The sequence below is a fragment of the Dysidea avara genome, chromosome 1 (genome assembly GCF_963678975.1).
Source record: "Dysidea avara chromosome 1, odDysAvar1.4, whole genome shotgun sequence".
Taxonomy (NCBI): domain Eukaryota; kingdom Metazoa; phylum Porifera; class Demospongiae; order Dictyoceratida; family Dysideidae; genus Dysidea; species Dysidea avara.
Genome location: NC_089272.1, coordinates 35,516,754 through 35,542,424, shown reverse-complemented (window position 1 = coordinate 35,542,424; position 25,671 = coordinate 35,516,754). Strand labels below are relative to the sequence as shown.

Genomic DNA, 25,671 nt, shown 5'->3' with positions numbered 1-25,671 from the left:
GGCAAGCGTAACTCAATAACGGCTAAGGCTATGGGCTTGATTTTTTCACTGTTCGATGTCACTTCATCCCAAGATGTGCCTTCTGGCATACCACAGTACATACAATGCATGCATCATGGACTTACCTTTGTCCTCCTTTGTGTCCCATTTCAGTCTTTTTGCTGACATCCAAGATGTGGATTCACGGTAGCACGATGCATGGCTTCCCTACAGTACATCTGTAAATGGGAATCGTCCTTATTTTCTGTGGTAAGTGGACTGATTGCAGAGATGATTGTAACACTGTTCTTTGTTTGCAATGTTATGTAACAGGCTGAACATAGCCACTGCACTATTGAAGCAGTTTTTGATAGCTGGGGACGCATTCAGATGAAAACATTAATTCCGGTACCATCCTTTCTTTTGATGCGGTATGCGTGGGTTCACCAGTCATAATAATGTTGCAAAAAAGTAAACAAACAAGTTTAAGGAAAAATTAGAAATTTTAAGTTTAATTAGGAATCACAGAAAAGAAGTACAGGGTAGGGAAACAAGGGAGGTCGCATACACCTGCAGACATGCTAGTGAACATTAAATCCCTAATTCAGTCTTGGTCTTGGATATAGACTGGATTAGGGATTAAATGTTCACTAGTATATCTGCAGGTATAGGCGACGTCCCTTGTTTCCCTACCTTTTTTTTCTATGATCGAACTTAAAATTTCTAATTTTTCCTTAAATTTGTTAGAATAATTATACTAATACAATATAGTAGTGATTTGTGATGGAATAGTGTGTGTGGTGTGCATTATTATTCAGTCCTATCAATCATGCCATCCCAAGTCTTTCTCTCATAGCTCCTTCCCAGGCAGCAAATTTTGTACCAAATTTGGTTCCGATCGGATAAGAGATCACGGAGCTACATATGGGTGAAAATTAAGTTCTCTTTCTTCCTGTCAACATACTCATGGTGTTACATGCTAACTTCTTGTGCCACACGCTTGATATAGTACTGCATATTGGGAATCATGGAGGTTTGGGTTTTTTGGACAAAAACCAGCTTCAAAGACCATCCTGAAGCCTTGGAAATATAGGCTAGGTATAACCAAGTCCAAAAGTGCCTTCAGTATGACCTTTAATGCTTTTGATAGGTAGCTACAATTTTTTAAAATATTCGATGGAATTTTCTAACTTACTAACTGTCTGCCTGCCTGACTCCTTCAGACAAGCATAGCTCGATAACAGCTAAGGCTATGGGTTTGATTTTTCACTGTTCAATGTCTGTTCATCCCGAGATGTGCCTTTTGGCATACTGCAGCATGTAAAATACACATCATGGACTTACCTTTGTCCTCCTTTGTGTTCTATTTCTTTTTGTTGACAGTACTAAGTGTTGATTTGCAGTAATACAGTGTATGGCTTCCCTATATGCGTGGAATTGTGTGATGATTTTCCAAGGTGGCTGGATTAATTGCAGAGGCATTTCTAATACTGCTCTTTGCTGTGTAACAGGCTGAACATAGCTGCAAGCAAAGCAGAATGGTTACTTCAATTTCAAATCAGTAATTGATCGATTGCTTGGGTGCGCATTCAAACAAAAACGTTTACTGTGGCCCTTTATTTTCTTTTGATGTGGTATGTGCAGGTCAGTTTTAAAACCGGGTCGGGTCATCTGGGTAAACCTGGTCACATTTTCTCCGGGTCATCTGAGTCCGACCCAGTTTACAAATTATCCGGGTCTGACCTGGATTGGATCAATTGAGAAACGAAATTGTTCGTTTGATGACATGGAAACTTATAAACGCTATCGCGTAGTTCTTTCGTGAACCACACCCACTTATCGCATTACAAACATACGCTCATCCACACCCATTTATTAGTAAATGTAGTATGTAGCACGAAACTGAGGGTATCTTTGGTGAGGGGTAGCTATTGTCAGTAAGTGATGACCTTTTTTTGTTTGGTCTTCAACTTACCGTAACAGCTAGGCTGAAGTTGCAATTCCAAAGTCTGAATTTACTCAACACAAATCGAACGCTCAAAACATAGTCTCGCTCGCTCGAGACTAGCCGAACATAGCCCTTATTGCACGCCTCGGCTTTAATTAATCTGGGTCTGACCCAGATTGCTATCCAGGTCAGTGGGTAATCCAAGTCAGCAGTAGTGACCCGGTTTCAACGCTGGTGCAGGTTCACCAGTCATAGCAATGTTACAAAAAAAAGTAAAAAACAAGTATGAGGAAAATTTAGGAATTTTAAGTTCGATTACTTATCCAAATTGACATCACACTAGTATATCTGCAGGTTTTGGTGCATGACCTCCCTTGTTTCCCTACTTTTTCTATGATCTCTTATTTCCCTGCTTTTTTCTATGATCCCTTAGAGATCATAGAAAAAAGTAGGAAAACAAGGGAGGTCAATTAAGGGATATCATAGAAAAAATAGGGTAACAAGGATAGGTCTAGTGTGATATACTGTAAGGTCCATTGTATGTATCGCAATTTTATACTGGTAAAATGAGGGTAACTACTGAACAACTGAACAATTTATATAGAACTGTAATTTATTGTGAGTATGGTTTCTGGCCAATACTAATTTCATTTTTGTAAGAAAGTGTCATAATTGCTACTATGTAGTCTAGCACTATGGAGTCTGATAATTTAATTTTATTACACAGATATCATTGTTACCATTGTAAGTGATCCTCCTGGTAACCTTGTTGATGATGGTAATAATACTTTTGAACACCTGATTGGATCCAACATCACTTTCACCTGTGAGGTCAACTCTACACTGACATTTAATGATAGTGATTTTATTTGGGCTTGTTCTACTGGATGTTTTGCTGACATGGAAGTGGAACAAACTATTAATATCACTGAAATAGAAGTAACTGACAGTGGAATATTAAATTGCTCTGTTGTCATTGATGGTGTGGAGTACACCAGTGAACCATATGACTTACAACTATCAGGTATTACATGTACTATTATTATAAGCTACAAAACAAGTTTCAAGCAATATAGTTGTTTATGCTCAATCTGTATAGTACATATATGGGAAACCAGAAAACGTGTAACTTTCTTGACTCATAAGGAAAATTCAACCATGGTGTGGCTCTAAAAGGATATGTTTTCTCCACTGATTTTTTAGTCTGAATTCATTCAAATAATGTTTTCACTTTATTAAGGTTGACCAAATACTATACGTCTAAAGTACATGGATATTACTGATTTATTGAATGCACTTAAGTGAATGTAAACAGAGGTACAATCCTTATATAATGGTAGCGTATAACCAGTGCAACGTACACATATTAAATGCCTTGATGCTATATTGAATAAGCTCTAGTTTTTATAATAAAAGTTGAAGAACATCTACCTTCTTCCTCTACTATTGATCATGCAATTTACAAAGCTTGTTGTGGCAATTATATTTCTTAAATAACAAGCATGGTGTAACACATTACTAATTGCTTTATTTTGGTATTTGTTTTGCAGAATTTATTCCAACAATTATACTGCAACCATCTGGAGTCATGCGAGCATTGGTTGGTGAAATTCAGGACATTGTTTGTTCAGTAACAACAGCTTTTAGTACAGACACAAGTGAAGTAACTCTAACCTGGGTAGAACCTGATGGGGTTATAATAGAAGACAATAGAGTGTCCATTATTCCAACATTTTCTGATGGTAACACTTATACAACAATCCTTCAATTTGACTATTTGATGGAAGGTGATGAAGGGGTGTACACTTGTGATATAAAGATTGGTGAAGATGTTGATTCATTATCTGTGGAACTCCAAAACCTTATTAGTAAGTACTGTACATGATAACAATTAACATTGGTAATAAATTTTAGCATGCATATTCATTGTTTTCTGGTTACTTCTTGATCATAAAAGAGAGGCATTGAAAGAAATACATGGTTAATAAAAACAAATTGTTGGACAGGTACAAAAGTTTATCCACACAAAAACAGCCAAACTGTGAGGAAAAGGTTGCAACCTGGGTAAAAAGTTATGAAATTAAAGATGGTGACCAAGGTGGCAGTCAAGAAATCGATGCAATGATGTTAATACTAAAAGATACTAATAATTTTTACAGCCATTAAGTCCGAACATCATTACTATTAAAATTCATTAGCATTAACATCAATGCAGCCATTTCTTGGCCACTACTTTTGATTTTACCACTTTTTAGTGAATGCCATACCATTTTTTTGCAGCTTGGCTGTTTTTTTTTGTGGATTTCATATTTTGTACTCTATGGCTGGCTTTGGAGTTTGTTACCCAATTTTTTCATATCTAGATACAATGATGGTTATTGAAGACAGAAGCTGTAATCGCGTTGTTTTCTTTGACTTGTTGGTTATACTACTCTAATAAAGCACACATTTTGAGGAAGTAGGCCACATAAACCCCTCAAAAAAGAAAAATATAACTTTATATGCCTGTATCTCATGGATGGCTTCATCGTATCTAATCAGATTTGTTGTGTGGCCTCCAGCCTATCTAGCAAACAGTTATAATGCAAAAAATGGTATGCTTTGGAGTGGAGTTATGCAGGCATAAAATTATGTTTTCTTTCTTCCTTCTAATAAATACACAGTGTGACTTGCCAGCTTTCTTAGCCACACAATGCACTGTCATGTGTCTTATCAATCATGTGCCAATTGGTAATATGTATATTGTTTATCCGTTATTGCAGTTCCAAGTCCTGTGGTCCATCTGAGAGCTGTAACTGATCAGATTTCTGATCAACCGCTTACACTGGAATGTAATGCAACAACCGTGAGGGGTATCACAAGCAGTGTGGATATATTAATATTACCACTGGATACATTTGAAGATGTAGATCCCATCATAGTTGGTAATTCAGCAGTGTATAGTGCAAATTCCACACTGGAAGAATTGACTCCCTTTGATAATGGCAGACTTCTAGTCTGTTTGGTAAACATAAATGGTACCACTTCAATTGATACATTAATTTTGGATGTCTTAGGTAAGTATAAAATTATAATGTGTATTTGTATGTTTTACTTAGTTTGACTATTTAAGAGGTTTGTATACAAATTGGCAGCAGTTGTTTATGTGTATCTTCCCACACATTATACTATGGATAATGTATAAACAACATGCATATAATAAGTACAAGTTGAGCTCAATCCTGAAAAATAGCTAAAATTAAAAGTGGATTTTTTCTCAACAGAGTTAACATTTCAGCCAACCAGATGATTAGTGGTAACAGCAAAGGTGTCAGCAACAGACACGTATGGTTTGGCTCCATTACAAGTTTGGGAAGGGATGTAATGAACACTGTACTTATATGGCTTCCCCATAGGAAATGTATTGTAAAAAATTTTGATTGGTCATAAATATTATGTCAGACATTTGAATAAAAGATTTTGAAATATTTTTAGCAGGTCAAGCAGTACTACAAATGAGCTAAATTTTAAGATCGTGTGTACTGTAATTGTATCCATGAGCTATTAAATGGTTTTGAGGATTCAGCTCAATGTATACATACTATAGTAGGTGTTAATTTTGTTGTACAGTGTAAGAAAAATAGCATACACTAGTGGCATACATTTTTATGCACTTTTTTGTGAGCAATATTACAATCATAGTAATTATTATGTGACTGGGACTTCAAAAATAAGGCATGTGGGCACATACATTTTGCCTACCTTTTCAAACTTTATTGATGTATAACTTTTTATGTCATTATTCTAAACCCATGAAGTTTTTACCAATTATTTAACAATGTGATGGTTTTATATTGCAAGAAACAGAATGGAAATTTGTGATCCCAGTGCTGAGATATAAGCTGGGATGTAGTTTGTTCCCATATTATCACAGTCCTGGTCACATATGATATGTGTGATAATTTCTATAAAGTTATATTATTGCAATCGATTGTTTTCAGTGATTTGTAATCCAGAAACAGCAACATGTTTATCTGAGGTATGTATGTATATCAATACATGCATGTGTTTAGATCATTGCATAAAATATGATAGCAACAGTTTCCTGGCAATGCTGCCATCACTGACTGCTAAAATTCATTGTGCTTGGTTAACACATGACTGCTAGACAGTACGTACTTCAAAATTGTTCGTGCACACGTACAGTAAATGTGACAGTGTCAGTTACCCACAATAATTAGAACAATCGGTTACTGCTTCATAATTTATACAGCTAAAATGTTACACTCATACATTTTAGGGCATTTTTGTTTAGAGTTTACTGTAGACTCCCAGAATAGGCTTTGTGACAGCTCTATGAAAGGACTTTTTTATAAATTTCATGTTATTGTACATCATTTCCTCATGCAAAGCAACTTCAAGATTAGTATTATAGCACTAGCAAGCTAATATTTTTAGTTGTCAGGTGATTATGGAAGCACACTATAGGAATAAGACAATCATGTACAGCAAAACTCAGAATAATGACAGTATATAATTCCACATTTACTCTGCCTTAATTGCTCTATCTTTATTCCATCTTGGGGCTATGATTTCTAAATTTGAAAAGTAATGACCCCTTTGTAGGGTGTGTGCCAATTATACTAGCAAAAGTATCAGCATAATAGGAAAATTTTCAAGATTTTAATTAAAATGTGTTAGACATGCACTACAAGTACAGCAAAGAATTAGTACACTACAGCTCATTACTGCATTTCATATCAAGAAAATGTGTAAAGTTATTATTTTTATTGCTTTTGACTGATGATTTATACTTCACGGAATGAAATCGATACACTCTAATAGATCAGTCACTTATTCTTATACAGAAGTCAGAAAATACTCTAAAAAAATGGCCAATTGTTGTGCATAATCCTTGATGTTTCAACACTGCTCAAAAGTATCATACCCTGTAGGCTATTTTCAAGGTATAATTGGCTCAAGCCTAATGATAGGACCAGTAATCTGATTCTGCCTCAGTCTAGGCAGTATATAGTTGAAAGAACAGTCCTAAAACAGAGTATATGGAGTATGATACAAGTCAGGATCAATAAGTTTTTATTATTATTATTAGCACTTTACAGTGACCAGCACTGAAGGTCTGACAGCAACATGTGCTGCAGCCTTAGGATTACCTAACCTAATTTCAAGGACTTAGACCTAGTGACTTGACTTACTGACTAATAAGGTGTAACAGAAAAGGGGCCAAAGTAAGGAAAAAAATCCCTCCAACCCCAGGATTCGAACTGCAGGTCACCCAATGTCTAGTTGGGACCACACTCAGTCTTCCTCCAGGAGGGATGGTTTTAGTATGTTAGTTCTGCCATAATTCCAGGATGAATTTCAGTCCTTGAGTAGGTAAATATGCATAGGTGTTGGCAGTATATATAAGAGAACTTTAGATAAACATATGAAGTGTGTCTGGCTACTGCAATAGAGCTCTATTCTGAGAGGCTTCATTAAAACCTAAATAAAACTGCCATCAAGGGGAATCACCCATAAGTTTTAGCATTTTCACAAGTGTACAGTGAGTACTCTTTGCTCCCCTCCTAGAAACAAGTCATCCTGTAGAGCGTTCAGCTACAAACAAAGTACCCTACAGAGAGGACAGATAGAAGTTGCCTTGTAGAAAGTTCAGCTACAAGGAAACCATTATGTAGAGAGTTCAGCTGCACACAAATCACCCTGTAGAGAGTTCAGCTACGAACATACAGTATATATCACCCTGCAGAGAGTTCAACTAGAAACAAGTCCTCCTGTAGAGAGATAAGCTAGAAGGATCACCTTGTAGAGAGTTCAGCTACAAATAAATCGTCCTGCAGATAGTTCAACTATAGAAACAAGTCAACCTGTAGAGATCAGCTAGAAGATATGTTACCTTTAGAGAGTTCAGCTACAAAGAAACCACCCTATAGAGAGTTGAGCTACAAACCCATAGAAAAATCAGCTACAAACAAATCTTTAGAGAGTTCAGCTACGAACAGATCACTCCAAAGAGTTCAGCTAGAAACAATTCACCCATAGAGAGATCAGCTAGAAACAAGTCACCCTGTAAAGAGGTCAGCTAGAAGAAGTTACCTTGTAAAGAGTTCAGCTATACAAAGAAACCACCATGTAGATAGTTCAGCTGCAAACAAACACCCGGTAGAAACTTCAGTTAGAAACAAGTGACCCTGTAGAGAAATCAGCTAGAAGAAGTTACCTTGAGAGAGTTCAACTACAAAGAAACTACCCTGTAGAGAGTTCAAATACATTTCAATTCACCCAGCAGCAGAGAGATCAGCTGTAAACAAGTTATCCTGTAGGAAATAATTGGTATGTTATAAATATATGTAATTTGTATAATATTACTGATAAAATCAAAAATAGTTAAAGTATTAAAAATCTGCTTTAAATCTTGATTCTGATTATAATTAAATCTTTTTCTTCTTCCTGCGGTAAAGAAAAAAATAGGTTTAAAAAGTCCAAAAAGAAGTGATATCTAATCCAAAACAGCCAAGCTGTAAAAAAAGAGTGCAGCCCCCAAAAAGGCTATGGTGAAAAATGATGTTAATTCAAGGTGACGGCCAAGAAATGGCTGTGGTGGTAGGTCAATTGCAAAAATTTTAATAACAACAATTCAGGTGAATTTTGTGCCACTTGGTCTTGGCACAAAATTCACCTGAATTGTCGTTATTAAACTTTTTTTACCATTAAACTACCATAACATCACAGCTGTTTCTTGGCCGCCACCTTGGATTTTACATATTTTTCACCATAGCCTTTTTGGGGGCTGCACTCTTTTTTACAGCTTGGCTGTTCTGGATTAGATTGACTTTACATTGCTTCTTGCAATACAGTTACAGTATAATACATGTATTCAAATCTTTGAAATGTTATGTATGGTTCATTCTCATTCTTTCTAATAGTTTTACCCATTTGGGTTAGACACAAATGATAATACAGTAGAACCAACTGATGATGGTTCCTCGCCACCAGTTAATCTGGAAGAAGACTTTATCTTTTTTGACCGAACTTACAGAAGATTATTTGTAAGTGAATCATGATAATTATAATAGTGATGTTTGTAACTGTGTACTAGCACACAGTGGAGTTTCACATATTTGGTTTGAATTAATATATTTTGCATAGAAATGCATTAAGAACTTCTCTGTCATTAGAAAGCACCAGTACATGTTTCCTTATGACTCATAGCTAATGACCTACTTTAGTATAGTTATATTAAAGCATCACTGTGAGTGTGTGAGTGCTATGAAGAAATAAAATACCAGATGTGCAGCCAAAATTCTAATAGTACATGAGGCAAGGCCAAACGCTTAGCATCGAGGCTAAACACCAAGTGAGTATAGTATAAGCAAGGCAATGCTTTAAATTATTTATGGCATGTTCTAGTGCATTGAAGTGCCATATACAAATCACCCTAAAATGGAACCTTCGTTGTACACTTACTGTACATGCTTGCACATATTAACAGTAGTCCAGGTGAATGTTAACAGTCCAGGTGTACATTATTGCTAGAGTTCTGTGTTTCTTGTAGGCCTGTTAATTAGTGCAATGATCATTACTTAGTATTTTCTCTGAACTAAGCTGCTGATTACTGAGTTCCAGTATGATGTTGGCCGCACCCATCTATACTGAGGGTTGTTGACAGCAAACCACTGATGCATGTGTTTTATAGTCAGTACAAGTTCACCTGAGCCCCCACCAAAACCAGTAGTATTAATGAGATCAACATGCGTTTGCTCCTAATGATTTTGTACTGGAACAAGCATGTTTTATATTTCAAATATTTTTGTGCATCTGAATCATCCATACTAAATGTATGGGATATTTTTAAACCTCATAACTCACTTGTATCATTGACAATTATTTGTACAGCTGGCCCGTGTAACAAGAGTTAATTAACAAAAAAACGAGGGCTTAGGTGAATGTGAACTGACTAGTAGTGTTGAAGATTCATAAAGTACAGTTAGTGGACAACAAAGTGCAGTTTACATTTCAACTGTACTATATTGAAAATAGAGTGCACTTTTTCATTTGATGTCACAAATGCAAAGATTTCAAGTACTGTATTAGACTACAGTATCAAGACACACAGTACTGTGAAGAAGCCGGCGTGCCACACCCTGAGTATATTGACAGGAAGAAAGAAAACGGAAGGAAGAAGGAAGACAGGTTAATAAGCCTCCACTTTGGTGTAAACAAACACAAACACTTTGGTGTATACAAGTACAAAAAGAAATGATATCTAATCCAAAACAGCCAAAATGTAAAAAAGGGTGCGGTTCCTAAAATGCCATGGTGAAAAAATATGTGAAATCCAAGTGGCAGCAAGGAAATGCACTGTGATGGTAGGGTAACGGTACAAATTTTAATCACTACAACTCAGGTGAATTTGGTGCTGCTTGGTCTTGGCACCAAATACATCTGAATTGTGGTTATTAAAATTTTTAACTACCATCACAGCCATTTCTTGGCCGCCACCTTGGATTTCACATGTTTTTTCACCATAGCCTTTTTGGGAACCACACCTTTTGTACAGTTTGGCTGTTTAGGATTAGATATAATTTCCCTTTACCATGCATTACTCTGTTATTCAATTATAAAGCTTGTAGACACATTTATACATACAGTAAGCATTATAGCATATGCCCGTTTCCTATGATCATGTAGTGTATATAATCAGTAGCTACTAGCTAGTGAATGTTTATTATTACTTTATACAGGTCAACAATAATGGGATAATTAGTTTTGGAAATAGTTTTAGTCGGTTTATTCCTAGCAGATTTCCTAGCAATAGTAGAGAAGCATTGATTGCTCCATACTGGGCTGACACAGACACCCGAACAAATGGGAGTGGAAATGTGTTTTTTCAAGAGACCACCAATCTTACTTTACTTCAAAGAGCTTCAAGAGAAATACAGGATGGGCTGTCAGTGTCATTTACTCCAACTCACCTGTTGATAGCTACATGGGATTCCATTGGTTACTTTAACAGTGGAACTGATCGGGTAATTGTACATGCATAATTTATATAATGCATTTGTGTTGCAATTGTGTTACATATAGAGCTGCAAAACTGAAGGCTATTGTACTTGCTTGGAACACTTTTGTTGTGTATTTTTAGTAATAATAAAATATTCAATTGTATTTTTTTTAATTAATTTAAAATGAGGTAGGGGTCCGAACAATAAAAAGTAATGAAACGAAAGATGAGAATAATTGTATTACAGCATAGCTCTGTGTGAAATCCCTACATTGGTATATTATAACAATATTACCATTTTGTTCAATGCCAAAGTAGGGATTTTCCCACTGAGTTATGTTCATTCATCTCTTGTTTCACTACTTTTTATCACTTGTATGCCTACCTCATTGTAAACTAATAATCTTTAAATATCCTAGTCTGTCTGGTTTTGTTAGTGCATACAGCTATAAATGTGTGACTATTCCCTTAAGGTTACGGGATACTGTAAACCCCACATGTACACTATCGATCATTTTTCATGATTAGGGGTTTGATTTTTCTTAATGCATTGTTACCAAATATTTATGCATTCTTAACTTCTCATTAATCGACATGGAATTCAAATGTTGTTATGGAAACATGAGTTGTCCCCATGCCAATTAGTGTAAACTGTGAACCAAAAATCAGACCAATGAAGAACCATGAGAACTTACTAACAATTCTAAGGTTTGAAGAGCATCACTTGTGAGGGACTGACAAGAGGATTTGTGAATAATGTGTATAGTTGCTGAAATATGACTACAATATGGCCTAAAGCAAGATACTGTGGTCACAAAATTAATTTTTAAATTGATATCACAAGCACTAGAAACATTATTTCTAACAAATGGTTCCATCAGGACCTAGACAAGAAGCCAGACTAGTAGTCTGTTTATACAAAATGTTAACAACTAGTTTGACAGTCCTGATTTTTGGTTCAGGAAAATATCGCCATTAGTCAGCAAAACTACGCATGCGCTTGCAGGTGCGCCAGTTGCTAAGTGTGTTGTATCTATGTTATCTTGTACTATTACGTGTGTTTTCTTGTACCTTGTAACTGTCCAGTCAGCACGCTAAGATTCTCCCAACAATTTAAGCCTGTTACCAGCTGATACACAACACAATAACACCAAGCCCGCCTTAATTACGTAATAAAATTTTTGTTTGACAGTTGCTCACTATCCCATAACCTTAAGGTGACTGCTGTATTAGAGCATCTTGAGTCAGCCTTTCATCTACAAGGGTGCATGTGACTATTTCATATTTTCACTGTGCTAGTATTGTAATTACAGCTAGACTAATAATAGGGGTGGTGGTCATTGTGACCAAGTATTGTAAGTAGATTGTTAAGAGATATGGTCTCGCGCTCAATCGTTATTAATCCATTAATGGATGTGGTCTCATACCAATTGTGAAGTTACACCCAGTGTATACACTTTAAATAATTTTGCAGTGTCTAAGTACTATATGCTGCTCAAGGAAAATTTTGATATGGAAAGCTAATACCTCAATATGGTTTCATTGCATGAAGAAGACGATGACCAGTCTGACTGAAGATAAAAGTAAAAATAAGGCACAGAGGACACACACTCATCAGAACACCAAAAGGTACATGCCACTAAGAGTTTGTTATTGTGGTGTAAAATGTTGGTCATGCGCTACTTTGTTTGGACTTCATACTTGCCAGAAACTGGTCGGGCAGGCAGGCAGGCTGGTAGACAAATTCAAGTTTTGGTGATTCTACTGTACATCAAATAACAGCATTCTTGTTTTTAATGCTGTAGTTGATGTTAGACAGACTAATATGTGGGAAAACTGGACCTATCGCCTATTTAAAAGTATCGAGAAATGCCGGTTTGAAGTATTTAGTGTGTTGTAACTCACCAATGGTTGAAACCATGTGTACCAAATTTTCACACATTTTACACCAATTCCTTACCTTCCAGAGCATCCACTGTGCAAGTAGCCAACAACTAAGTTTCCCACCATTTTAGATAGTTTTTAAACCGAGGTTGACTGTATCAGGCAAGCTGCAAATTGGGTGGGAGGCGGGGGCCCTGGAAGGCAGGCAAGATGGTGTTTAAAATTTGAAAAGGAAGGCGTAGGGATGAATTAGGCCATGTTTTGGGACATTGAGATCTCAAAACTGGCTAAAATGAAAGGAAATTCACAGCAGAGGTACTTATTCAACACCACAGAGCTGTACAGCCACATATAGTCATACCCAGGCTTACCAGAGCTCCATTAAGGCCCCACACCACACATACAGATCGTCACTGGGCTTGGGAAAAGCAGCCAGCAAAACCAGACCACTCAAGTCTAGCTGATTTTTTATTGTGGAATTAGATAGTTTATTCATGTAGCTTCATGTCCTGGGTGAACAATCGAATCTGCTGACATGGGTGATAAGACCGGTTTTCTTCAGACTGGGTCACATATGATTCCATAGAGGTAATTTTTGTAATGTAAGGTGTCTTTAGAATAGTTTTAAAGGCAGAATTTTCAATGGTACATGTCACTTTTGGGGCAATCCCTACTTAAACATTACTACCGTACTGTTTGATTATTAGGCTTAAGCCAATTTATGCTTTAAAATAGTTTGCTATCAGGTGCATCTATTTAATGGACTAGAATACTGGTCTGGACTACTGGTCTCAAATAGTTCTTATTTTATAGCCACTTCAAGCCTCTTATAAATCAACACCATCCACCATAAGGCATAAAGCATGCTCATTATTGACTGTAAAATCACATAAGAGTTCATTTTGGAAGTAAGTTACTTACTGCTTGCAATACTACAAGCATTGTGCACTGTCTAATGTAGCTTTCTGTAAACTGAATAGCACACATTGACATAAAATTCAGTCAGTTTTGCAATTACAATCATATTTTAACATAAAATTAGTGATATTGCATTGCAGTAGTCTGCATACTCACTTGATTTGGCAACCTTGCTAGCAAATTGCAACAATTATATAGTGCTAACAGTTAGCCAGAAAAACATTTCCCACACACACACACACACACACACACACACACACACACACACACACACACACACACACACACACACACACACACACACACACACACACACACACACACACACACACACACACACACACACACACACACACACACACACACACACACACACACACACACACACACACACACACACACACACACACACACACACACACACACACACACACACACACACACACACACACACACACACACACACACACACACACACACACACACACACACACACACACACACACACACACACACACACACACACACACACACACACACACACACACACACACACACACACACACACACAATCTAGCAAGCATGTAAGGATGCATATATTTGTGAAAAACTATGTACATTAATATTATTTTAGTGTAAATTAGAAGGGTGTGAACTCAAATTGAGTAACAGACCACTAAAACTAGACCACAGTTAGCTATATGTGCCTCTAATAAGCAAGATAATACATTGAGAACCTTAATCATGTGGACTAAAAGGTAATGGTCATACAAAACAGGTGTTTGAAAAAACTTTATAAAAGTCCAATAATCCAGCCCAGTAATATACTCTGAAATCCCTTATTATCCTTTTGAGCAATACTCAAAATTCAAGCATAATTATTATGTTCAAAAGTATTATGTTCAAGAGCAGCTGACTGCTTTATTACAGCATATCAGTAAACAGCTGTTTCATCAGGGTGACGGTTTTATTACAATATGTGACCGGGCACTGTGAAAACAGGGCATGTGGGCACAAACTACACTCCATCACTCTACAGGTCATATCTCAGTACTGGAAACAAATATTTGCATTCTGTAACTTTCATCATAAAGCCAATTAAATGCATACTAATTAAGTGCTGAAAATTGCAATACCATAACATAATGGTACAAAATGGTATGAGTGATGAAAGTTAGAAAAATTAGGCAAATATCATGTGCCCACATGCCCTATTTTTGCAGGCCTGGTCACATATTTTGATTTGTGATTTAATCTCTGCAAAGTGTGAATAGTCAGCAAAGAAACAGCAAAATAATACACATTAGTATGAAATCAGTAATAATCCATGTGTGACTTCATTTAGCCATCTACTACCGTATGATTTTATTTAGTGTATACTATCTAAAACAACATAAATGCATTAAATAATTTTGTAGCATCTGAATATGGAAGTGTCAATGTAGAAAAGTAATGCTTTGATATGGTTTTGTTCTGATGACCAGCTTGAGAAAAGGTAAGGTACAGACGACAGACAGTCATTAAAACCCCAAAATCACATGCCATTGATGCATTTGTTATTGTGGTGTAATGCAGTGGTCATACGGTTTAGCCTCCAGTTGTGACTGTGGTCAGTCTGGCTGGAAAGCAGGCAGGCAGGCAAACTATATAAAAGGTTTAGATAATTTCCTTTTTAAAACTCAGTATTCATTCTTCTGTACAGTGTTTTGTTTTTTAAACCAGGTGCGTGCCCACAGCCGGCTGAAGGCCAGCTGTGGGCACACACCTGGTTTACTGAAATTGTTTTTGTAAAAAACGTGTGTGTGTACCTATCTACCAATCTATGTTGTCCGTACGCACCCATGTGAGCAAAATCGTTAAATAATGGTAAAAGCAGCTTTTACGTAAGGAGTAAAAGCGAAATGAAAACTTCTGCACAGGTGAACTTTGCTCTGAGGTGGTTTCTTTTTGGCAGACTGAAATACAGGTGTGGCAACTTTCCTCAGACTTTGTAAACTACCTTCCCTTTGAGGTTTCAGATGTTTAACAACTGAAAACAATGGTGCAGGCCTCTACACTACCAGGAATAGCCTATTGCTTCGAGTTGAAAGGGGGCATATCCCTTAGTCTCGCATAGCCAGACCCACTCTTCGCGTGGCGCTTATCGACTGATAATTATAAGCAGTGTTGCCAGATGATTTGCTCCAAATGTTCATGTGAAAAAATAAATTTGTTCATAAAAAGTTCATAAATCCATAGTCACTTTCCAAAAACTAGCCTACACATTATAAATAGGTGGATCTCTGGGTTAGTAGGGCACTGAAGAGCAAAAAAAAAAAAAAAAAAAGGTTACCACCTAAAATTGCCAAGAGTTCATAAAAAGTTCACAGATTACTCCAGGTTCACAAAAAAGTGCATAGATTATTTCAGGTTCACAAATCAGCCAAAAGTTCATAAAAAGTTCATAGATTATTTCAGGTTCACAAACAAGACAAAAAGTTCATAAATCTATGAACTTTATTCACAGCATGGCAACACTGATTATAAGCGCCTAGCTGCGAGAGTGCCTAGCTGTGCCTAGCCTCTCGCAGCTAGGCGCTTATAATTATCAATCGATAAGCAGTACACGAAGAATGGGTCTGGCTACACGAGACTACGTATCCCTTACATATGCGAACGAAAATGAAGAGTAGCTTTGAGGCTTTGTCAAGAGAATTTGTGGGAAAAAACACAATAGTCAAACTACAAAACAGTTTAAAAGATACTCCTGTGTGTAATATGTTGATAAATGTGGTTTGTTTACCAAGTGCTTCCTTAGCAATGCATAGCAACGCAATTAATTACAGAAATTTCATGAATTACGAAATTATAGAATTAGCTAGTAATATTATTGCACAACCCAAAACTACCCTATTGTAAAGTAGTAATACATAGTTGGTTAATTCATAGTAGCATATACTATCTATGGTTAATCCCAGATGAGTTAGCTAGCTAAATGGCGCCTGGTTTTTAGAAGTAGCACAACATCAACTTGTTTTAAAAGAGATTCTTCCATATAGGTGCTTTTCATCGTGTAAGACGTTTCTATGAAGGTTTTCATGGGAGATGCATCATTTTAGGGAGATTCCTACTGTACAGGGTAAAGTACAACAGTAATAAGTGATATACATGTTGGTCTGTGACTAACAAGTATAAGAGAGAGACCAATACTCATTCATATAGTACACTGCTGTACACAACATACAATATGTTATAGTTAAAGCACCACTGCATGGGTGTACAGAAAATACAGCACAAGGGTGTGTGTTGAGAGGCTAATAGAGCACAGGGCAATGCCGAGTGCTGTATTTGCCTTGTGAGACACCCCTGAATGCTGTATTTTTCATACACAAAAGCATAGGCGGTGCTTTAAGTGTTTTATTGTACTTCCTGGTAATCTTGCTCAGAATGATTTTCTTGGGTACCTGAATCACTTCAATCTTCGGTGATCAGACTATTAGTAAGTTGTCATTATTTGTAGTTGTAGAACGAACTGATATGATTAGTTAGGCTAGTTTTAGAATTTGTCAGTGTCACACACATGATCTATCGTGCCGTCAGACTGTTCATATAATCTATTTCTAGCCATAGAATCAACTGGTAGGATTAGTCTGGCTAGTTTTAGTGATTTCCAGTGTCATACACATGATTGATCATGCTGTCTGAGTGAGGTTGTTTTCATAACACTCCTTACATAACTGTACTGCATAACTGTACTGTATTTTCCCAGTTATCTGCATATCTATACTGGACTGTATTTGCCCATTTAGCCACATAACTGTGCTGTATGACTCATAGAGTACAGTTATGTAGTTAATTGGTACAATATAGAAAATACAGCATGTGACAGCACTTTGATCCTCCCACACAAAGTATGATAAACTGTGATTAGTCATTTTAGGTACATGATTGATGAATTTGCCAGTAAATTTATATCTAAATTTTGTGCTTATTTGCTTCTAGAGGAACACATTTCAATGTGTGCTTGCAACTAATGGAGTACAGTCTTATATAATATTCCTGTATGCTGATGGACTAATACAATGGACAACTGGTGATTTATCTGGAGGAACAAATGGACTTGGTGGGAATGCAGCAACTGCTGGATATGATGCTGGTGATGGAGAGAACTTCTTCAATATCCTGGGATCGGGGACTTCAGAGATCATTGGTATTACAAGGACCAGCAATGTGGATAATCTCGGAATGTGGATATTTAGTACTAATCGACAAGGTGTGTAATGGTCCATCTACTGCCCTGCATACTGTATATGTGCATAATATGAAAATACCATGTATACACTTTCACTCAATACCAATAATAAGTAATACAGTTATGGTGAAATACTCCTGAAATAAGAATTATTCATCAGTAGCATGAAGAGTGATAGAGCACAATCATGGAACAACAAACAAATATTATAAATGTACTAAACAAGAACATACAGTATTGTGGATCATCAAATTCCTCTTTATGTACTCAACAAAGAAATTGTTATGTACTTATCAATGATCAACATATTGATCACCTTTTACTATTTCCAACCAGTGTGTATGTTGCCTTTGGTGAAGAAATGTAGCCAGTTAGTGAATCACCTGCAGTCAATAGGCCCCAGCCTATTATGCCCAAAATTTTATCTCTTATGCTTTGAGCATTGCTCAAAAATTAAGCCTATTATGCTTAAATTTATGCTTTCAAAATCAAGATAATGCTCTAGAGCTGGTCTGTTTGTTTAGAGTATATCAGCCTTTCTGACTGCTGTATTAGAGTAAGCGACTGCTCTATTAGAGTGTCTCAATCTTCTTTCTGAAAAGTGTGAATGACCAACAAAGAAACAGTTTAATAAGATACGAAATGCATTAATAGTACTATTGGCTGTGATTATTTGCTTTCTTTCAGGCACACGTACTGCACATTTTAATTACAATTTCAAATATCGTGCCTATTGTGCTGGCATTACGCTTGATGCTTTTGGTCACCTATTATGCTTTAAATTATGCCGGCATAATCGACCAGGGCCTAGCAGTCAACAATGACATGTCTTTCCATGATGACACTGTAGTACCGTTTACCCCTTAATAAATGAAGACTAAATTATTGCAATTTTTGTTTCTGATAAACCACAAAGCTTACCATTATACCTACTGTACTGTAGAGCTTATTAAGGGGTTCGCTAAAAGTATAACAGAAGCAAATTAAATGATAACAACACTTTCTATGTAATAATTATTTCTATGCGCATGTTTAAGATGTTGAAAATGCTATAGGGCGGTTTCTTGGGAAAAAAGTGCTTTAGGCACTGAAATTGATAAAACTATGTTAACTAAATTTGTGACTGGATTTGCAAAACATACCTTTCCACTCATTTAAAAAACCAGCAAATGAAATGTTGTAACAGTTGACTCCTTACACTGACCAAGCTGCTCTTTGCATCAAAGTGCAGCCAGATACTGTAGCTTTATTCATGGAAAATTGCAGATGATTATATACAATTATTAAAAGTTATGAAGTTGTAAAGTTCAAAAAACAGGTCAAATTTTGTGTGCAGAATTTTGTGTGTTTACCATTTCACCACTTGAAACTTCAATGAAATGTGGAGTGTTTAATCTTTGCTGAACATAGTTACCGCTGGGTCTTTGTAGTCAACTGCTGGAGACCTTTACTTCTGCATCTGAGGTCTGTATCCATCCTGACTATTATGCTCAAAATTACGCTTTCAAATTCAAGATTATGCTCTAGAGAAGCAACCAAATTCAAGATTATGCTCTGGACCATAAAGTGACACTCCTGTCTTTTCTAAAGGCTTGGTGAGGTTTAAAAACTACCAAGTAGAATCCGATATGGCAGTAACCTCAGCACCAGTATCGACTTTGACAATCATTGGTTTTCCTTGCATTAGAATTGTTATAGCCCACATGTTCTTTTGCTGCCTTCCGCAGTGTCCAGATATTTGTCCGGTATTTCCAGTTGTGAGTGATCTGACTGACTGGAGAGTTCGTGTATGCCCCTAGTCTGAGGAGTATCTGTGTTGGATAAACACTGACTGCTATAATGTCCTTTTCTGTTGCAGCAGTAACATAGCACTTCTTTCGCCGGGCACAATTGTCGTGGATGGGAGTTTTTCCCACATCTTCTGCAAATCTGTTGAGCTAAGGGTTGTTTCATTGGTATCGCTGGTAGTTTCCTTCTGGGACCCATTTTAGCTACTGCATCTAGAGATGTGTCCCATTTACTTGGTTGTTTCAGCTCTTCTTGTTGCTCCTTCACTGCTTCACGCTGACGGATTAACCTTTTGGCTTTGTCTAACGTGAGCTCTGCTTCCATCTGCAGACGTTCTGATAGGGCATGGTCTCGAATCCCCACTACTAAACGATCTCTCACAAGTTCCTCTTTCATTACTCCGTATTCATAGTTATCTGCCAGACGGTGTACATCAGTAATAAATTGCTCGACAGACTCATTGGCAGCTGGCATATCTTATTAAAGCACGCCTGTTCAAAGATAATGTTCTTTCGAACTGTCAACGCACAAATGGTCTGGGCATATAAGGTCCGGGCGGACCATTTATGCTGTCAAAAATGGTCCAGACGGACCACTTGTACTTACATAACTGGTCCCCCTGGACCACTCATGCCAGTGCATAAATGGTCCGGGCTGAACATAAACGGTCCGCCTGTGTTATCCTACTCCTGTACTCTGTCTCTAAGCAAGCAGAAGAGGACACAGAATCTGCACCCAATGTCCACATGGCAGGATCTACTGCAACTCATAACAATATTTTGTGTCTCATTGATATTTCCTGATACAGCACTGCCTATGCCCTTAGATGGATTCATAATCTAAGAAAGCTTCAACCGTAGCTGTGTGGTCCCATAAAAAATGGAGAATTCATTAGATGTCTTGTTAAAGGCATACAGTATATCAACTTTCTACTGGATACCTTCTATCCAACAGTAAGTTAAGAAGTTACTAAGAAAATCTGTTATTTGTAACAAGCGTATGGGCAAGCCCTATCAACCTTCAGACCCTCCTCTACTACCTAAAGTATGTGTCACAGAATCCACACTCTTAGTGTAACTGGAGTGGATTTCACTGGTGCTGTTTATGTTAAAGATGGCAAAGGAAAGAGAAAGGTATACATTTGCCTTTTCACATGTGCTGCAACATATGCAGTTCACCTCAAAATAGTAGTTGACATTACTGTAGAAACCTTCTTGCTGGTCTTCTGGAGATTCTCCAGTAAGAAATCAGTACTACATACAATCATACCTGACAATGCATCCACATTTCTTGCTGCTGCGGAGGTACTGAAGAAGTGGGTAACATCAGAGACACTCAAGGAAGTTCTAGAAGGTCACAATGTAAGATGGCACCTTATGCTCAAAAGTGTGCCATAGTACGGTGGCTTTTGGGAGCACATGATAGGTTTAACAAACCAAGCACTGAAGAAAACCTTAGAAAGAACATTTGTCACATTGAACAAACTAGAGACAATCATTGTAGAGATCAAACAACGCTAAATGATTGACCTCTGACATTGTGTTGCCTGACTTAAATGATCTACAACCACTCATCTATTATATGGCCAGAGATTTCAATCAGTTTCTTACCACCTAGATGACACAGAAGAGTTACAAGATCCAACTTATATCAATAGTAGCAGTATGAGGAAGAAAGTAGAGCAACACACTCAACTCTTCAATCAATTTTGGTTATGATGGAAAAGGGAATATTTGACCTCATTGAAGGAGTTTAATAAATCCCCCTCACCGCCAAATTTGTACAGGCTACTACTGCTTCTAAACTGCTGTCATTTACACACCATAGCGTGTAATCCTATAATAGTCCAAATTACTTGCTATAGAACTAGGAATTCAATTATCGAGTTGCTTCTTACACAAGAGCAACCACAAAGCCATTATTTAACTTTGAAGTGCAAAAATGTATCTAAGTGAACCAAACATGAAATTTTGCAACTTTACAGGCTAGCACTGGTTATATAATAATACAATAATCATTGCTAACTTGTTTACAGTTGAAGCGATTATCTCTAAGCCTGGTTTTCCAACATTTAAGCAAGTGCGCATGCATATACAAGCACAAGGTCACTGTTTCGAGATGCACAAAAGTAGCAACATGCCACTATAACCTGCATAATCTCTCTCCTTATTATTTCTCTTTATTAGTAGTGCCATTATCAATTCGAACAATCGTCTACTATGCTTGTTATCAACATTCCAAAAGTGCGCAATTGCATCATCTAACCTTGCAATGGTGCACAAGAGACCAGCTATCCATGTAACCATTCACTTAACTATAAGGGAGTGCCCGCTACAGGATAAGCACAGGGGGTACTAAAATGCTTGATTCAAAGTACAAAGTGTTTAGAATGTGATGCTACAGGCATATATATATCTAAAATGTCATACAGTGGTTGTGGTGGTGAGAGGGTTAATTAATTAATAACAAGATTTCTGCATGGAAACAACCAACAGGCCATAACGGTAGGTACATGATGACAAGCCCAGATTACAATAGAGATTAGCTATTGTAGAGGAACTCATAAGAGGAAGGGACAATTTGGTTTGTGCCACCCACATTAGAATGGGTAATTATAGAACTTGTCCTATAGTGAAACTATATCCCCTAGACATCTCCAACTCAGATGACAATACTTCTCAGGAAACCCCTGATGATAATACTCAATGTATATAAGACTCTGATCTACAAATGAATGACTCCAGCACATCCTTTAGTGAAGGCCGTGTACATAGGAAGGCTGCCTCTAAGGCATTACAGAAGATCTCCAACTGGACAGCCATGTTACGCCGGGCTCCTAAGTGTGTAGAGAATTGATGGACTTTAATCATACAGTACGGTATTTGGGATTTGAGTTTTCCTAGCTAAAAAAATTCACCCAGAAACCAGATTCACAACTCCATCCTAGCACCTTGGCAGTATTTGGTTAGGTATATAACCAAGCCCAAAAGTGCCTTCAGTATGATCCTAAAGGCTTCCAATAAATTGTTGCAAAAATTGTTTAAAAAGTTATTCAATGGAATTTTCTACTGAATAAATTCCTGATGCCTTCAGGCAAGCGTAACTCAATAACGGCTAAGGCTATGGGCTTGATTTTTTCACTGTTCGATGTCACTTCATCCCAAGATGTGCCTTCTGGCATACCACAGTACATACAATGCATGCATCATGGACTTACCTTTGTCCTCCTTTGTGTCCCATTTCAGTCTTTTTGCTGACATCCAAGATGTGGATTCACGGTAGCACGATGCATGGCTTCCCTACAGTACATCTGTAAATGGGAATCGTCCTTATTTTCTGTGGTAAGTGGACTGATTGCAGAGATGATTGTAACACTGTTCTTTGTTTGCAATGTTATGTAACAGGCTGAACATAGCCACTGCACTATTGAAGCAGTTTTTGATAGCTGGGGACGCATTCAGATGAAAACATTAATTCCGGTACCATCCTTTCTTTTGATGCGGTATGCGTGGGTTCACCAGTCATAATAATGTTGCAAAAAAGTAAACAAACAAGTTTAAGGAAAAATTAGAAATTTTAAGTTTAATTAGGAATCACAGAAAAGAAGTACAGGGTAGGGAAACAAGGGAGGTCGCATACACCTGCAGACATGCTAGTGAACATTAAATCCCTAATTCAGTCTTGGTCTTGGATATAGACTGGATTAGGGATTAAATGTTCACTAGTATATCTGCAGGTATAGGCGACTTCCCTTGTTTCCCTACCTTTTTTTCTATGATCGAACTTAAAATTTCTAATTTTTCCTTAAATTTGTTAGAATAATTATACTAATACAATATAGTAGTGATTTGTGATGGAATGTGTGTGTGGTGTGCATTATTATTCAGTCCTATCAATCATGCCATCCCAAGTCTTTCTCTCATAGCTCCTTCCCAGGCAGCAAATTTTGTACCAAATTTGGTTCCGATCGGATAAGAGATCACGGAGCTACATATGGGTGAAAATTAAGTTCTCTTTCTTCCTGTCAACATACTCATGGTGTTACATGCCAACTTCTTGGGCCACACGCTTGATATAGTACTGCATATTGGGAATCATGGAGGTTTGGGTTTTTTGGACAAAAACCAGCTTCAAAAACCATCCTGAAGCCTTGGAAATATAGGCTAGGTATAACCAAGCCCAAAAGTGCCTTCAGTATGACCTTTAATGCTTTTGATAGGTAGCTACAATTTTTTTAAATATTCAATGGAATTTTCTAACTTACTAACTGTCTGCCTGCCTGACTCCTTCAGACAAGCATAGCTCGATAACAGCTAAGGCTATGGGTTTGATTTTTCACTGTTCAATGTCTGTTCATCCCGAGATGTGCCTTTTGGCATACTGCAGCATGTAAAATACACATCATGGACTTACCTTTGTCCTCCTTTGTGTTCTATTTCTTTTTGTTGACAGTACTAAGTGTTGATTTGCAGTAGTACAGTGTATGGCTTCCCTATATGCGTGGAATTGTGTGATGATTTTCCAAGGTGGCTGGATTAATTGCAGAGGCATTTCTAATACTGCTCTTTGCTGTGTAACAGGCTGAACATAGCTGCAAGCAAAGCAGAATGGTTACTTCAATTTCAAATCAGTAATTGATCGATTGCTTGGGTGCGCATTCAAACAAAAACGTTTACTGTGGCCCTTTATTTTCTTTTGATGTGGTATGTGCAGGTCAGCTTTAAAACCGGGTCGGGTCATCTGGGTAAACCTGGTCACATTTTCTCCGGGTCATCTGGGTCCGACCCAGTTTACAAATTATCCGGGTCTGACCCGGATTGGATCACGTGAGAAACGAAATTGTTCGTTTGATGACGTGGAAACTTATAAACGCTATCGCGTAGTTCTTTCGTGAACCACACCCACTTATCGCATTACAAACATACGCTCATCCACACCCATTTATTAGTAAATGTAGTATGTAGCACGAAACTGAGGGTATCTTTGGTGAGGGGTAGCTATTGTCAGTAAGTGATGACCTTTTTTTTTTGGTCTTCAACGTACCGTAACAGCTAGGCTGAAGTTGCAATTCCAAAGTCTGGATTTACTCAACACAAATCGAACGCTCAAAACATAGTCTCGCTCGCTCGAGACTAGCCGAAATATAGCCCTTATTGCACGCCTCGGCTTTAATTAATCTGGGTCTGACCCAGATTGCTATCCAGGTCAGTGGGTAATCCGGGTCAGCAGTAGTGACCCGGTTTCAACGCTGGTGCAGGTTCACCAGTCATAGCAATGTTGCAAAAAAAAAAAGTTAAAAACAAGTATGAGGAAAATTTAGGAATTTTAAGTTCGATTACTTATCCAAATTGACATCACACTAGTATATCTGCAGGTTTTGGTGCATGACCTCCCTTGTTTCCCTACTTTGTCTATGATCTCTTATTTCCCTGCTTTTTTCTATGATCCCTTAGAGATCATAGAAAAAAGTAGGAAAACAAAGGAGGTCATCTAAGGGATATCATAGAAAAAATAGGGAAACAAGGATAGGTCTAGTGTGATATACTGTAAGGTCCATTGTATGTATCGCAATTTTTATACTGGTAAAATGAGGGTAAATACTGAACAACTGAACAATTTATAGAACTGTAATTTATTGTGAGTATGGTTTCTGGCCAATACTAATTGCATTTTTGTAAGAAAGTGTCATGATTGCTACTATATAGTCTAGCACTATGGAGTCTAATAATTTAATTTTATTACACAGATATCATTGTTACCATTGTAAGTGATCCTCCTGGTAACCTTGTTGATGATGGTAATAATACTTTTGAACACCTGATTGGATCCAACATCACTTTCACCTGTGAGGTCAACTCTACACTGACATTTAATGATAGTGATTTTATTTGGGCTTGTTCTACTGGATGTATTGCTGAC

The 25,671-nt window shown here is 37.2% G+C and overlaps 1 protein-coding gene across 1 annotated transcript in view; it reads left to right on the top strand.

Moving 5' to 3' along the window:
* LOC136246389 (uncharacterized) overlaps positions 1-14,430 on the top strand; it is a 60,818-nt gene extending 46,388 nt beyond the window's left edge. Inside the window, exons 8-15 of the mRNA XM_066037780.1 lie at positions 2,655-2,951; positions 3,478-3,795; positions 4,690-4,983; positions 5,908-5,945; positions 8,854-8,976; positions 10,672-10,956; positions 11,015-11,071; positions 14,368-14,430. Coding sequence (XP_065893852.1) covers positions 2,655-2,951; positions 3,478-3,795; positions 4,690-4,983; positions 5,908-5,945; positions 8,854-8,976; positions 10,672-10,956; positions 11,015-11,071; positions 14,368-14,430 — 1,475 coding nt within the window. The remainder of the gene's footprint in view (positions 1-2,654; positions 2,952-3,477; positions 3,796-4,689; positions 4,984-5,907; positions 5,946-8,853; positions 8,977-10,671; positions 10,957-11,014; positions 11,072-14,367) is intronic.
* The last annotated feature ends 11,241 nt before the right edge of the window (positions 14,431-25,671 follow it).